Raw genomic sequence first — 15,915 nt, forward strand, 5'->3', positions numbered from 1 at the left:
GACGAATCCCAATGGTAAGTGTGTGAGTCCATTAATGGGTTGATGAAACCATTTATATGAGGTTGACAAATTAATAAATACATGACATTCACGAACATTCAGCCAACAAAAGTAAAATGATGAAAAGTGATATTATAATGTCATTGATTTAGGTTGCAGCCACGTAGGAAGACCTGTGTACCATCTCAGTGTCGGATGAAGTGAATTGCATTTCAAAAGACTATAATTTCAGCACAGGGACAGGGTTTATGATCCTCTAGCCTTCCTGAGACATGGAATGGTTGTGGACAACCATGGTGTTGTGCTTTGTGAAGGTCACTTACCCACTGGCCTCTCTCTCCTTGTAGTTTACTGAAAAACAGCTTCAATTCCTTCACAGTGATGCTGTAGCTGGCCAAAACTCCCAGCATGTCCACCAATAGGTCTGCACAACACACAGACACAGACACAGACACAGACACAGACACACACACACACACACACACACACACACACACACACACACACACACACACACACACACACACACACACACACACACACACACACAGTGGAAATACGGGGGTTAATTCTCAATGAACAATCATCCGTCGAATCACTGTGTTGTTCATTCAGAAATAAGGATATAGACCGTAAGAGAAGCTTATCAGCTCTTCTTCCTGATCAACTTAAATGTACGTTCTTATTATGGAGGAGACTAGAGGATAGAGATCAAGACTCAGTGTGTTTTCTCAATGTGCCCCAGATCCTTTCTGATTGTGATTGTCAAAATCTTGGGGCTGTCCAGTTCTGGTCGGTTGGTCGATTGGTTGATCGATATGCACTTGTTCGACCAAATTCTCATTGGTCAGACAATTGCTGACGTGTGTCGTCTATATAATAGCGACGCTACTTGACACAGCGCTCCCTGGCTCGTCCGGCGTGTGAACCCCTTTATATTGAAGCTCTGCCCTAAGCGATTCGGCTAGCACTGATATTTAGGCTAGCAGGGAGGAAGAGTAGAATGCGCTGTGGTCGACCAATCGATTGGTCACAGAGTTGGTTGGATTTCAGGAGACCAATATTGAGTTTGGTTGACCACAGCCTGACAAAATATATTCATAAAACCCATTCAATTGCAGAATCACAAACCACAACTCAAAACACAAAGAATCCATCCACAGGAACAATCTATGGGAAGGCCACGGTTATTTGGATTTGACACTTCTGTACCCTAAAAGATGGCTAGTTAGGAACGTAATCTTTTGAACAGAGACCATGTCAAGCCTGTGGCTTGATTATGGTTGTGGTTTAGTTACTCTTTAATAAAAAAGGCGTTTATGGCGATATGAGATAAGAAGAGCATGCCTTTAAACAAAGCCAGGTCTGTAGCCTGCACCACTATACAGTGAGGCTTCAGCGTCTAACAATACCCCTAGCACGTAAGGCAGATTAAGCTCATTCCCGTAGCCAGCTATGGAGAAACCAAGGTGCGGACCTCTGTCATTTTTCTAGAAATAAAAAAAATACAATTAGAAATGAAATACAACTGTATGCAGAATCAGCTGTTGAGAACTTCTGAGATGAGCAAATGCTTTATTCTTAATGCAGAGACTCTTAATTACAGAGTTACTTTGCGCCCCCTTCCCCCTAACAAAACCGAACCCCTGCATACTAGCTTTACTGAACAGGCACCGTCTACTTCAGAACACAGAACAACACATTTAGCACTTTAATGTTTATATGTCGGCCCACGCTCTACCCTCAGCGATTCACAATTATAGTTTTTGTACAGAGGATCCAAGAACAAAAGTTTTTTGCCGGAAGTAAAAGATATTAAGGGGGTTAATTTGGTCAACCTTTGTTTGGAGCCCCATGCGAGTAAAATACCGCGATAATAAGACCACTAAAAGGTTTTGTTAGACCAGCTGCTTTATTTGATGGTGTAAAGGAACAGTTCGCCCTAGCGATGGCTCAATTTACATGGGGCCGGACCTCATGACTCCATGTGGCCTTGTATATTTACTGATGGACCGAACAACTTCACTATCAGGGGATTTTATCGTGCCTCTCAGTTAGTTGCATGTCTCTGGAGCTCATTTAGTTTCACCCAGTGACCTGGACTTCTCCCGCTGCGCAGCACTCAGCATAGCTGACGGATCTTCTTGCACATCAGTGAATGACGGCTTTTACCAGAGCTGCACCACTGTGCACTGCCCCTTTAAAGCCCCCCCCTGTCCAATGGCCTCCTCAGTACGTGAGCCAGTTTATAGCACAGAGAAAATTAATCATTTTACCCCCAATAAGTTTCATTCCATTTGACAACGGCAAGGAACACTTTCAGGTCCATGCACAGACAAAGGGTTCTGCGTGGTTCTGCATGTCGCTTAAAGAATAAAATCTGTATTTGCATCCACCTAGTTAGAGCCAAACCCCATTTCTCTAGCTTGACTGAGCAATCCCTCTGGGCCAACGCTGTTCTGGCAGGCAAATGTTCACTGAGCCGCACCCAGGAGGATTAATTCAGACCAATTTGGAGACGGAAACAGTAGGAGTAAGACCTGCTTCATACTACACAGGGTAATAGTGTCCGATCTATCACCCTCAATTGTCATTGAACAATGGAAGGGATTTTGCCTTTAATAAATGGAAGGAAAGCCAGAAACTGGAGGTTTTAAGGAACAAGTTCCAGGATTTGGACAAAAGAAGCAAGACATCAGATCTAAAACAAAAAAATCGATTATGTGTTAAATCCAGAGTTGATTTGATTCTAAAAGGAAAATAAATGGGCAACATTCATCTCCATTTATTTTGCTATTGTGGTCTACAGCATGAGGCTTTTATTTGTAGCAATGATTGCTAATATAGGACTTTTACATTGTCAATAATGTCTTATATCAAGCTTTTATTTACATATTCTGGTTCAAAGTAGAGTTCTAATATCAAGCTTTATTTTGTCATCGTGGCCAAGTATGCCGATTTTCAATTGAGGCGCTCATACACAACGGTACTAAAAAAGTATCACAATGTTGCCGTGGGCCGTAACCATGGCATCGCTAGTGGAGTTTGATAATTTAACAATAAAAACTGACTCAAGCAGTTTGATGAGGAAAACATAAATAGAGCAGCAAAAAGCGAAAGAACAACCATCAAATCACACCATCAAAACTGTTACTGAAAAACAATAGTGGATTAGACAATCCTTCAGGAGAATTAGGAGAATCCGTTATTTCCTTTTCTTTGAAAGCATACTCTCGGAAGTATGTGTTGCCTTTCCCATACTTGGTCGTAATGTACACAAGCATATATTATGGTAATGTCTAGATTCAACTATTATTGTCACAGAGATATACCGCGCCTTAAAAAAACCTTGGTAGAAATGCACCACAAAACCGACTGATCGCAGTGCATTAATGATGCCAGTTTCGTCAAAAAGCGCTGGTTGCCGTTGAGAAAAGGCAGGTCCTCTTTACCTGCGATCATGCTGTCGGTGGAAGCCACTCGCTGCAGCACCAGCTGGATGAGGGCCATGTCCGTGCAGGCCTGGAGGTTACGGATGCTCTTCTTCAGGATGGCCGTGAAGATGCTCCACACCTCGGCCTGGCAGGTGGGCTCACACTGGTCGAGGAGCTCCACCATGCAAACGATGCTCTCACACTCCTGGATGATGAAGTTCATCTCCAGGTCAAACTGCCCGCCAACCAGCTGCAGGTGGGTGGGGAGAGAGAACAACTAATAAATGGACACATTCATAGAACCGACTGTAAAAGGAAACTTCGATTACTGGTGTATTATTAGAGTGCATTCATCGGCAGTAGATCTTTTTGTGTGTGGATGTTTTTCATGCTTTGGTGTGTAGTACTAAAGTGATGAAGGATCAGGGCTTAATCATGAAAGTAGACAGTGTTCAAGGTAAGGTCACACAGAGGTAACCCTGGGTGCTCTTTTCTATTACAGAGTGTGTACATATTTCAAAGTCAAAATTTATATACAATTATTTACCAGACATATTTAACGAGAGACGTTATCATAGAGATGGGTAGGGTGAAATGGGTGATCTATCGCAGATATATAATGTCCATTTTGTCTGGGAATAATTGAAATGAGCGATACTTTTCATATTTGTCATTTGTGATTGCTTGCCAGCCCAAGAGACAGCTATATTATGAACCTTGCACAAAAGAAGGAGATAAAGGAAATAACAATTGTGTTGTCAACATCCGCAAGGCAATAAATAACAGTATTTTGTTCAGAGACAAGCAGGATGTGCCTGGGTGCCGAGAATGGGGTAAATCGGGTCAACACTATCTGCTAGAAACTGTCCCATTAAAATGGGCAAGAGCAGATTAACTGCAAAAGTGAAAAAACTAATTATATAGAGGCGTGTGCCATTAAAGGGGTGGTCCATCCCAGATACAAAACTCCACCATTAGCCCTACACCCCATCAAACAAAACAGTGACCTTCTTTGGAAAAGAAGGAGCAGACTGAAATATACGGGGTCAAACGTTTGCAGTAAGCCGCCATCGGTAACAACAGAATCATCCACTCAAACCTTTAATACGAGAGATCATTGATGCAGCCATTAGAAAAGGTCAGTGCCACGGGGTATGAAACGACATCGACTGATCGCCTAAGTTCATCATTAGCTCTGCCTTCTCCGCCCGGCACGTTCCGCCTTCCCCAGCCGGCCAGGCAGTCAGAGGAACATCAGCCAGACGGACTGATGTGTGAACGCGGGGAGGCGGGAGGCTTGGTGATGGCGGTGGCCGCTGATTGTGACAGGGCGTTAACTGATTCATTGGCCTGACGGGGGGGCCCCACCCATCTCCATCCATCAGGGTCAGCTGGCGGCGGGCAGATAGAGTACACCGAGGATGACGGAGGACCAGGCTTCAGAACGGGCCGTGGCTTGACCTGATAAGAGAGATTGATCGATGGGCCGATAGATATATGGATAGATCGCAGGTTACGATTTAAGGGGGGTCAGTTTCTGTAGAGCTTAATTTGAGGCCCTGTCCACACGGATGAAAATCATGCGCAAAGGTCTGTTTGGTGTGAATCTCCTCAAGTTATAGCACCCTTTTTCCCCGTCTATCTTTTTTTGCACATTGCACCCGTCATTTAAATAGGCCTTAATGAAAAAGTGTGATGATGTTGTTAATATTATGGATGAAAATGTCAGACTTCATGGGAAAATGTCAGTATGGAAAATGGTAGCAATCACACTTCAATGTTAACGGGTTGGCAGTATGTATTTGACACATTCAATAATATATCAGGCTGGCATATCTGCTGTCTTGTGTTTTTCCAACGCCTGATCAAACTCATCTCTAGAATGGGGATGCTTCGACAAAAAAGCTATTGAAAGAACCAGTAACTCCTTGAACTTTCAAGGAGTTCTTGCAAGACAGGAGAACTTGCAAGACAGGTCATGACTTCATCAAACAAGCCATTTCCTCTTCTTATCCACCCTATAAATCATTCTCAAGAGTATATTGATGCCGTTACTTTCATCGAGTTTCTCAAGTCTTCTTTTAGATTGATTTCACTTCATCACGACTGCACTCATGGTTTAGCCCTACTGTTTTATTGGAAGCACTAATAAAAAGTCAAGCAATGTCAAAGTGTGGAGGCTCAATCAGTTAAGCTTCAGCAGGGCTAACTGGACAGAAGCCATTAAGGCTTCAAAGAAATAGGTTGCAGACTCTGACCCGCAGACAGATCAAATTAAGAAAGCTGTTGATCATACCGAAAACATGTATAATGATTTACCTTTATTGGCTGATCTAAAGAGCACTCTAAATGTATACTTAAATGTCTCTAGCAAATTTCTCAAAAGTAAAATTATTAATTACATTTCTTAAAGTTTATGGGATAAACTGCAAACCCTGAAGATCAGTACACAGATGAAAAGTAAAAATGCGTTTCAAAAGCAGGCTTTAAATGTGCAACCTCAGGTTTTCAGGGATGGAGGGACCTAAAGGCTAAAAGTACAGCCGCCTTTGGCTTCAAGCATTCTTTGACTTGACAAAATAAGTTGTGTCAGAGAGTTCTTTGTAATGTTATACAAGGGCAGTGTTTCCCACACATTGACGAGACTATGGCGGCCCGCCATAGTCTAATTTCGGCCGCCATAGTCTCTGCGTGCACATGAATTATTATTATTATTAAAAAAAAAAAAAAAAAATTTTTTTTTTTTTTTTTGCTCAGGCGAAGTTTGAAGACATACACCCCCCCCCCCCCCCCCCCGTCAACAATCGCTCCATACCTCCCCCCCCCCCCCCCCCCCCGTCGACAAACGCTCCATACCCCCCCCCCCGTCAACAATCGCTCCATACCCTCCCCCCCCCCCCGTCAACAATCGCTCCATACCCCCCCCCCCCCCCCCCCCCCCCCGTCAACAATCGCTCCATACCCCCCCCCCCCCCCCCCCCGTCAACAATTGATCCATACCCCCCCCCCCCCCCCCCCCCCCTCCCCGGTCAACAATCGCTCCATACCCCCCGTACCCCGTCAACAATCAACAATCGCCCCATACCAGCCCCCTTCCCCCCCCCCCCATAGTCTCCAAAATTTCTGTGGGAAACACTGAAGGGTCACCACGAATTCTATGTCGCTATCCCGAGGACATCCTCCACCATCCCTTAAAACCAAAACCAAACCAAACCAAATCTAAAAACAACTATCAATTATCTCCTTGTTTTAAAATCCACCTCCAATAAGGAGAAGGCCGACCACCCGCATGATTGACAGACACAGTATAAAAATGGGTGACATGACGATCTCTAGCCAGGCTCGCGCTTACATTTAGGCCTAATCCCATTTCTACCCCTTGCCCCTTACCCCTTCCCCTTCCCCCTTCAAAACAAGGGGGAGGGGGAAGGGGAAGGGGTAGAAATGGGATTGGGCCTTACCCTCCTAAGCCAACGTCTCTGCAGCATGTAGACACCAGATCCCTGGCTTGGTAACCCTCCCTGGCTGCTCACCCCCAGAGGCCTGTCTGAATTAATCATGGCTGAGCAACCATGCAGCCACAAAACAACCCTCTTATAGTCCCAAACTGCAACCACACCATGGCTGAATAGGAAGGTGGAGGAGGAGGATAAAAAGCTGGGAAGCCAAACCCATGATTTTTTTTACTATTGCCAGAACTAAACCAGGAAGGATACTCGCCGGCTCTACTGCCAAGCTATTTCAGACATATGTTTTTGTCAAAAAGAGGATTCACTTGCAGGTTGTGCATTATTTATGCATGCATCTGCAGCTTGGTATGTTTGTGTAGGTAACAACAAGCCCTGTCTATGCTTATCATCTCTATTGCAGTTGCCTCGAATTAGCATAACACAGTTATGCTTGTACGGTGCTCACATGAATGCATGTTGTTGACCATATTATAACTATCGGCAACATGCAACCAATTAACTGACTACAATTTTGGAAACCAGATGTTAATGGCATACGAATAAAATAAGGCGCAAGCAAATTGTGAGGCACAAGTAAAGCAAAAAGAAAAAAAAAACGTGCAAGACCATGGCTATAATTACATAACTACTCCAGGGTCATCACATATCCCCCACCCCCTAGAGTGCTTCTGCTTCATCTCCCTTGTCCCCAGGCCCAGCAGGGTTTGATGGAGACCGTGATGAGGACATCTCAGCTGTGACCTAGACCTTGGAGCCTGTAGGGCATCAGCTGCTTAGCTGTCTGACACATTCGCTTAGCATCTGAAATTTTGCTTACTACAAGTTTGGTACAGCAACTCCCTGAACGATCAGCGTGATACGTTGTTCAGGTCTGCATTACTGTTCAGGCCTGTGCCAAATCATGGTTAAAAGGCTAGGCCAGACATTTGTTCACCGTTTAGTCAATTACACAGCAATTAAAACCATGCAGATACCTAATACCAATTAAAGTTCAGTAACATTCTGGTTACATACAGTAACAGAAATGTGATATATGTCATTAAGGAGTAGGCAGGATTTAACAATCTATGTCTTCATCAATACCTAGGCTACGCACATTATGGGATTAACACAGTACATTTAGGCTGGGGGTAAGCCTAGCCACTATCCTGGCCCTGTGAAGGTAATCGTATGACAATGTGATACGGCGACTCCATGGGCCAAAAGGCAGAGAGAAATAGTGCATGTAGGAAGACATTATGACAGAGGCACTTTTGGGTAGACAGACAATGGGAATAACTGACGGGGATATGCCAGCTCACCCCTATAGCTGTTTGATGCTTGGGGTTTGGGACGGCATTATCGCCTGACTTTGTGCTGCACTCATCTCCAGTTTACTGCAGTTGAACAAGTAAATTGCAACTTGCAGTGGACACCGTTTTTTTGTCAGTAACAATGTGCATTAATACCTGCTAGGACCATTACTGTCAATTATGGGAGACGAAGAGGATGAAATTCAACCAAAACCTTGTTTCAACACCAACGCTGCAACCAAGAAGGGACACCAACATCTCCACTTCCTACGCAGACGGAAGACAGCCAGTCCATCACCTTCTGCAGAGGCACTTTGGAGAGCGTCCTGGCTGACAACTTTCAGAGCCATTGTGCAGGAACCCTTCCACCCATCACACAGACAGTTTGCCACTCTGCCTTCAGGCAAAAGGTTTCCCAGCATCAGAACCAGCTCTGCTAAGTTCTGAAACAGCTTCTGTCAACAAGCTGTCAGCCTCATGAACACTGTCGCTGCTAGATTATCTATTTTATGTCTAAAACGTTAAAGCCCAGCAGTTACACCATGCCACAATCTTTCCTTTGTAGTCGTTTGTTGTCTTATCTTTTTGTGATTGCAGAAATTCTGTATTTATTGTGACAATAGGGGAACTTTTAGCCCCTTACTCCATGAGAAACTACATTTTGTTAAGATGAATACGGAAGATTGACCATAAACTTGACTGACTTTCTTACCAAACCTCACATACATACTACGAGTTACCTGTGTTTAACTGTACCAAGCATGGATCGTTTTGCAGAGTGATGGGGGAGGAGGTTCTACTTGTAGTAGCTCCGGTATAGGGAATGCTACTTGTAGGGAGCATGGGTGGAGGAGGCGTCTAGAAGACGGAGGAGGTGTTGCTCATATGAAGGAAGATCTGTTGCTTGTAGGGGTATTGGGGGAGGAGGTGTTGCTCATAGGATTGAATGAAGGAAGATCTGTTGCTTGTAGGGGTATGTGGGGGGAGGAGTTGCAGCTAATGGAGCGGGAAGGCATGTGTTACGTGTTGATACTATGGCTAAAGGGGGTGTCTGTTGTAAAGTGTATGGGGGCGGAGCTGTTGTTTATACAGGGCGAGGGTTTCTAATAAGTTAATTAGTTATAATACGTTTATTCAACATTTCTAACTCCCACGTTGTCTTACCGTTTGACCAAGGTGGATGTAATTACTGTTAACGTAGTAAGCAAACTCGACTATGGACAGGCTTAACAAGGCTTTTCTGGGGGGCTGCCCCTCTTACAAACGTTCAAGCATAGGGTCAGCTCCACAAATGGGTACAGAGATGGTGGCAATTTATGTCTTAATTATCTACTAAAAAGGGACAAGGACACTGCAGCCTGGAAATATTTCATCCTGCAATACGATCACTTCCTTATGAGATAGTATACTACAGGCTGGACTGTTTCAAAATATCCCATCGCAATGGTTATAGCTGTTTACACCTAAGCTCACGACACCGCTTTCAACTGTATAACTTTGAGAGAATGAGAATTGGTCCGAGGTGGGAGGAAGATATTCATAAAAGGAAAAGATTTATTGGCAAAAGAAAATGGATAATTTGAATAGATGCAGAACAGATGCCCAAAAATAACCCCCACTGAGCTTTAGAGGTCAGAACCCTCTTAATGCTGCAACTCATTGCACTCATTAATAGCCTTGGTCAGACAGAGAGACAACGGAGCAAATTAGCAACAAGCCTTCAACAAAACCCTCCCTGTGTTCATCTCCCCTGTCCATAAACTTCCTGTAGGTTTCCTTGAGCAAGATACCCATCTCTCAGCTAATACTTACTTAACTCATTGTTGCTTTGTAAAAAAATAACTAAATAGTATATACAATTGTATGTAAATGTCTATTAGATGGAAAATATAATCTCATTCTTTTTTGAAACTCCACAAATGTATACTGAAATGACTAGCAAATGTGACATTTCATGGTGAATCAATGTTTAATGTTCCATTCAATTCGTTAGTGTCATAATCCCCTTGAAAGGAAGTAAACTCCATATAATTATTCAGAATGAATGTGGAAGAACAAGGAATGTGGAAGAATAAGGAAAAGTAAAGAAAAAACAAAAGGCATGGTTGCGTACCCATCAGATAGTGGAGTCAAGAGTTTAGGAGCATATCCTAGTTTTCTGGGATGCACTGCTTCTTGAATAAAACTTGCATGATTAGGCATTTTTCACAGTTTGATATGAAGGAATGAACATCTTCCTGATTAGTTTTGGAAATCTTTACGGTATCCAGGATAAGAAAAACGTCCTCTCTGTTACTATATGCCATGTTAAGACAATTCACTAGGGGGGTTTGGGAGGGAAGGCAGTGTAATCTTGAAACAGAACAGGAAAGCAGACATTGTTTGTTTTTCCACACAGAAAACCCTCCGAGCGGGTTGGTGCACAACACATTAGTGCGCGTTGATAAGCAGTTGAGATAGGAAAGGAAGGCTTTCGGCTAAAAATAGAAGTTGGGTCAGAGAAGTGATCCATTGTTCAGAAGAGTTGCTGATGAGTGGGAAAGTACAGATCTACAACACGCACACATCCAAAATAACACACACCCACAGGTCTGCTATTATGACACACCAATCCACTACTTCTGAAACCTCTTGGTGACCCGGCTCATTGGATTTTTCTCATTTGTCAGCGAAGCGCGCCATTTTGAAACACCTCCCTTGGCATTTCCGGCAGTCAGTGGAGAGCGGCAAACAGGAAAGGCGGAACCAGTGAAGAATGACAAAAGGTCACGTTGGAATATTCATGACATGGACACCTCGATGCAGAGGAAGGGGCATTGTTATGCGCATCACTAGTAGGATGACTCTCTATGCTTTTCAAAACTCTGAAACAGGTAGTGAAGCATGATTATACTATAGGGATGCATGGTCATCCGGGATGATCTACGGTCTTCTGCTTCCCTCTCACATGCCTCAGTAACACGTAACACAGTAGCAAAGAATCCCCAACCCCGACCTGATCTGTCCCCTTGAAGTCTTTCACTTGTCCACCTGTAACAGGAGTCCCCCCAAACCTACACACAATGGCCACTTATTTTCTTAAATCTAAATGTTCACTGGCTCGGATATACACTGAATTAAAGGACAAGGTAGACATGTTGGTCTGTTTACAGATGACTGAATCACTGACCGAACATTTAGAGTGGTTTGGGGGGTTTTGTTTTGTTTGTTAACATTATAAAAACTGAATAATGTTAATATACTGGATATACTAATGTAAGCACATGAGCTAACACGTAGGATACACAGAGAATACTATATTGATCATTTATCATTCGACCTCTGTATATGGAGGCCATTGAAAAACATTTTGAAAGTGTTCATTTGAGAATTGGCACAATGGAAGTAAAAGCAAAGAAAATCAATCAAGATTAGAAACAGTCAGCTTTCGTAAGATTTGAATAAACGTATGGATCGCAATCAGCATGGCTTCAATAGTGGATACACCATCGAGACTGACTGTTGTGGAAGCCTTGGCAAGGTTGGCAAGAGCTGCTGGTCATCAGTCCCCATCATGCTTGACCCATTATCGTGGCCTTTCATACCATGAACCACCTTGTTCACTCTTTCCCAACTTGTTATCAGAAGGACTGTGGGTTGAGGCGTCCTGCAAGAAATATTGGGGTCATGATTGACAATCAGCTATGGTTTTCTGGCCTTGTTTCAACTGTCCTCTGATCTCCCAATGAACTCTGTAAAACATCTGGAAGATGTGGTGGTTCCTGTCAGAAAACTTGCACAGTGGTACAGCACAAGGCTCAGCTTATTTGCCAGGTCGTGGCCGTCTCTCAGCTAGACTTCTGCAAAGCCTTCCAGGCTGGGTCTGTTTTCCAACCAACCAAACCTTGCAAACCACGCTACAGCTAACTCCCCACGCACAATGCATCGCTCATCAAAACCTATGTCTCACAACCCACCTATTGCAGTCCAAACCAAAAAGCTATTCCTTACTCTGATCTGGGTGTTATTTGTAAACTTGCAGACCCAGCAATTTGTTTTTGTAGTTTGCCCTACATGCTTTCATGGCTCTATGCCTAATAATGAAGTCACTTTGGATAAAAGGTTTTTAAAGCTCTATAATTTAGTAGTATGATGCAAATACAACAATTTGTATGAATGATTTGGTAATGTACAAGGCTGTAAGTCATGAAATATTAAGAATAGAATATAGCAATATATTGCAACTTTCGATAGTAAATAGGTCTCATCCTTTCCCATTACGTTTCATAATATGGGCTGACGTATACAGTCAGGTCCATAAATATTGGGACATTGACACAATTCTAATATTTTTAGCTCTATACACCACTACAGTGGATTTGAAATGAAACGAACAAGCTGTGCTTTAACTGCAGACTTTCAGCTTTAATTTGAGGGTAATTACATCCAAATCAGGTGAACGCTGTAGGAGTTACAACAGTTTGTATATGTGCCTCCCACTTTTTAAGGGACCAAAAGTAATGGGACAAATTAACAATCATAAATCAAACTTTCACTTTTTAATGCTTGGTTGCAAATCCTTTGCAGTCAATTACAGCCTGAAGTCTGGAACGCATGGACATCACCAGACGCTGGGTTTCATCCCTGGTGATGCTCTGCCAGGCCTCTACTGCAACTGGCTTCAGTTTCTGCTTGTTCTTGGGGCATTTCCCTACAGTTCTGTCTTCAGCAAGTGAAATGCATGCTCAATCGGATTCAGGTCAGGGGATTGACTTGGCCATTGCATATCATTCCTCTTCTTTGCCTTAAAAAACTAATTTGCAGTATGCTTCGGGTCAGTGTCCATCTGCACTGTGAAGTGCCATCCAATGAGTTCTGAAGCACTTGGCTGAATATGAGCAGATAATATTGCCCGAAACACTTCAGAATTCATCCTGCTGCTTTTGTCAGCAGTCACATCATCAATAAATACAAGGGAATCAGTTCCATTTACAGCCATACATGCCCACCCCATGACACTACCACCACCATGCTTCAATGATCATGAGGTGGTATGCTTTGGATCATGAGCTGTTCCTCTCCTCCTCCATTCTCTTCTCATCACTCTGGTACTAGTTGATCTTTGTCTCCTCTGTCCATAGGATGTTGTTCCAGAACTGTGAAATATTTTTTAGATGTTGTCTGGCAAACTCTAATCTGGCCTTCCTGTTTTTGAGGCTCACCAATGGTTAACATCTTGTGGTGAACCCTCTGTATTCACTCTGGTGAAGTCTTCTCTTGATTCTTGACTATGACACACATACACCTACCACGTGGAGAGTGTTCTTGATCTGGCCAACTGTTGTGAAGGGTGTTACAGTTGATTTGGCCACACCTAATGTTTTTGCTATCTCTCTAATGGGTTTGTTTGGATTTCTCAGCCTAATGATGGCTTGCTTCACTGATAGTGACAGCTGCTCTTTGGATCTCATGTTGAGAGTTGACAGCAACAGATTCTGCAAATGCAAATAGCACACTTGTAATTAACTCTAGAACTTTTATCTGCTCCTTGAAAATGGGATTATGAGGGAATAACACACACCTGGCCATGGAACAGCTGAGCAGCCAATTGTCCCATTACTTTTGGTCCCTTAAAAAGTGGGAGGCACATATACAAACTGTTGTTATTCCTACACCGTTCACCTGATTTGGATGTAAATACCCTCAAATTCAAGCTGACAGTCTGTAGTTAAAGCACATCTTGTTTGTTTCATTTCAAATGGTGGTGTATAGAGCCAAAAAGATTAGAATTTTGTCAATGTCCCAATATTTATGGATCTGACTGTATATTTGAAATGCATTTCACATCATGCTATTCATTCCTGAGCTATTCTTAATATTTCAAGCATATCCTCCCCATCTTCCCTGTGGACTTGGCCATTGTGCCAGATGTTGAAGGGACAAAGATTGCAGAATAAAAAAATAGGTCAAGGGTAAGGAAATATCAGAACCATCAATCACTGGATTCTATTAGGCCATGGCCATTAACAGCATTAGACTAATCTCTCTCTCACACACACACACACACACACACACACACACACACACACACACACACACACACACACACACACACACACACACACACACACACACACACACACACACACACACACACACACACACACACACACACACACACCCCCTGATTGGATCCAATTGAAATATGGCCAACATATCAGAGGAGCACTTATTGAAATAAATTCCTTTGAATGTACGGTTCCTTTGGATATGTACCGTTCCATCATAGGTTTCCCAAGTATGTTACAAAACCAGATCGCATTCCACATCTTTCATTGTCTAGGGCTTCCAAGGGGAAAGTCGTGCGATAAAAAGAGGTTTAGAAGTGTAAACTGTAGCATTTTGCATTGGAAATAGAGTGCCATAAATAAAGCAAAATACAAAGGCCTCCTGCATGCTTAGATAGACTGTACCGAGCAGTACACTACACACATAAGCAGTCTCAGCAACACCAAAGTCTAATCAGCAGAAACAATGGTTTCCCTTTGCTCACCCTCCCAACATCCAGCCGACGGTGGAGAGGGAAAAGGAGTTTACATGTTATACTGGAGGCGGCAGGTGGTGCAGTAAGGTTGCAGATCGGTTGCAGTCAGAGCAGACATGATTCAATTTCTCCAGCCTCTACTGAAACATGGTGTGCAGTTAATAACAGGTCATAACTAATTTCATTACAAACACAAGGAAATGTGTGTCCACTTCGTTACTCATTTGGAGCAATTCATGACATCCAAATATAGAGATTCAGCAAATAATCCAAACCTTGTTTTCGCTCATGACATTAATAAAAAAAGTTAAATGATGTTGGATATTGTGGCTAGGACATCATGAAGTAATCCAATTAAAAAAACAACAACAAGCCATTGTTGGGACTCACATTCAAGCAGGCATCGACGCAATTAGCATGACTATCTATAGCATTACAAACGGCATATTCACAAAGCCATTTTATCTTCACATTTCTGCACAATGGATCTCTATCAGCGGGTAGCGACTTCCCTCCAGCAAGTAATTGCAGATTGGAGCTACCGAGCTGAATCCCGACTGGAAATCATGGCCAGAAATAAGAACATTAAGGCTGTTGACCTTAGGGGGTTCTGAGAGATGGTGAAAGTTAAGAATGAGGTTTGGAGAAAGTACTCTCATAGGTGGCCTGCAGTATATGAGATATGAGGCTCTAGTACAGCAGTGAATATTCAGTCTCTCTCTAATCGATCTGTCATTCTTAAATTCTCCTTGATAAACAACCTGAGATAAGCCAGGTGCCTCTAAGCCACTACAACAGAAACAAAACAAAAAAATCGAATGCTTCGCAGTGCACACAGAAAAACATTATCTTATTGAGCAAATACTATGCTATGATGACTCATGCAGATTTACAGGTCGGGCAGCACAACATGATGAGGATATTCTAAATGAAGTAATGCTTACTGTTTTAATGGCCGGTGTGGCGACAAGGCTGTCATTTGATAAACAGGTATTTTGAGTGTTGTGCTGGAACATCCTAAGGGCGAGTGCACAGAGCCGAAACAAGAGACGCCTCTCACCATGCGCCTTCAGCAGTTAGCCTTTCAATTATAAATAAAGAGTTTGTTAGAGGAAATATCATCTTGAAACCTCCCGAAAGTTGCACCCATATGTTGCCTACATGACAAGGGCAGGCCAGCAGAAAGGAGCCATGGC

General features: G+C 43.0%; 1 protein-coding gene across 5 annotated transcripts in view; it reads right to left on the bottom strand.

The window, feature by feature from the left end:
• Nucleotides 1-15,915, bottom strand: part of lrba (LPS responsive beige-like anchor protein) — a 186,004-nt gene that overhangs the window by 165,928 nt on the left and 4,161 nt on the right. For all 5 annotated transcript variants that reach the window (XM_056586364.1, XM_056586362.1, XM_056586366.1 and 2 more), the window contains exons 2-3: nucleotides 3,453-3,684; nucleotides 324-424 (exon numbers count right to left, since the gene is read on the bottom strand). In XM_056586364.1, the coding sequence (XP_056442339.1) occupies nucleotides 324-424; nucleotides 3,453-3,684 (333 nt within the window). The remainder of the gene's footprint in view (nucleotides 1-323; nucleotides 425-3,452; nucleotides 3,685-15,915) is intronic.

Source organism: Gadus chalcogrammus, chromosome 3, assembly GCF_026213295.1.
Source record: "Gadus chalcogrammus isolate NIFS_2021 chromosome 3, NIFS_Gcha_1.0, whole genome shotgun sequence".
Lineage (NCBI taxonomy): Eukaryota > Metazoa > Chordata > Actinopteri > Gadiformes > Gadidae > Gadus > Gadus chalcogrammus.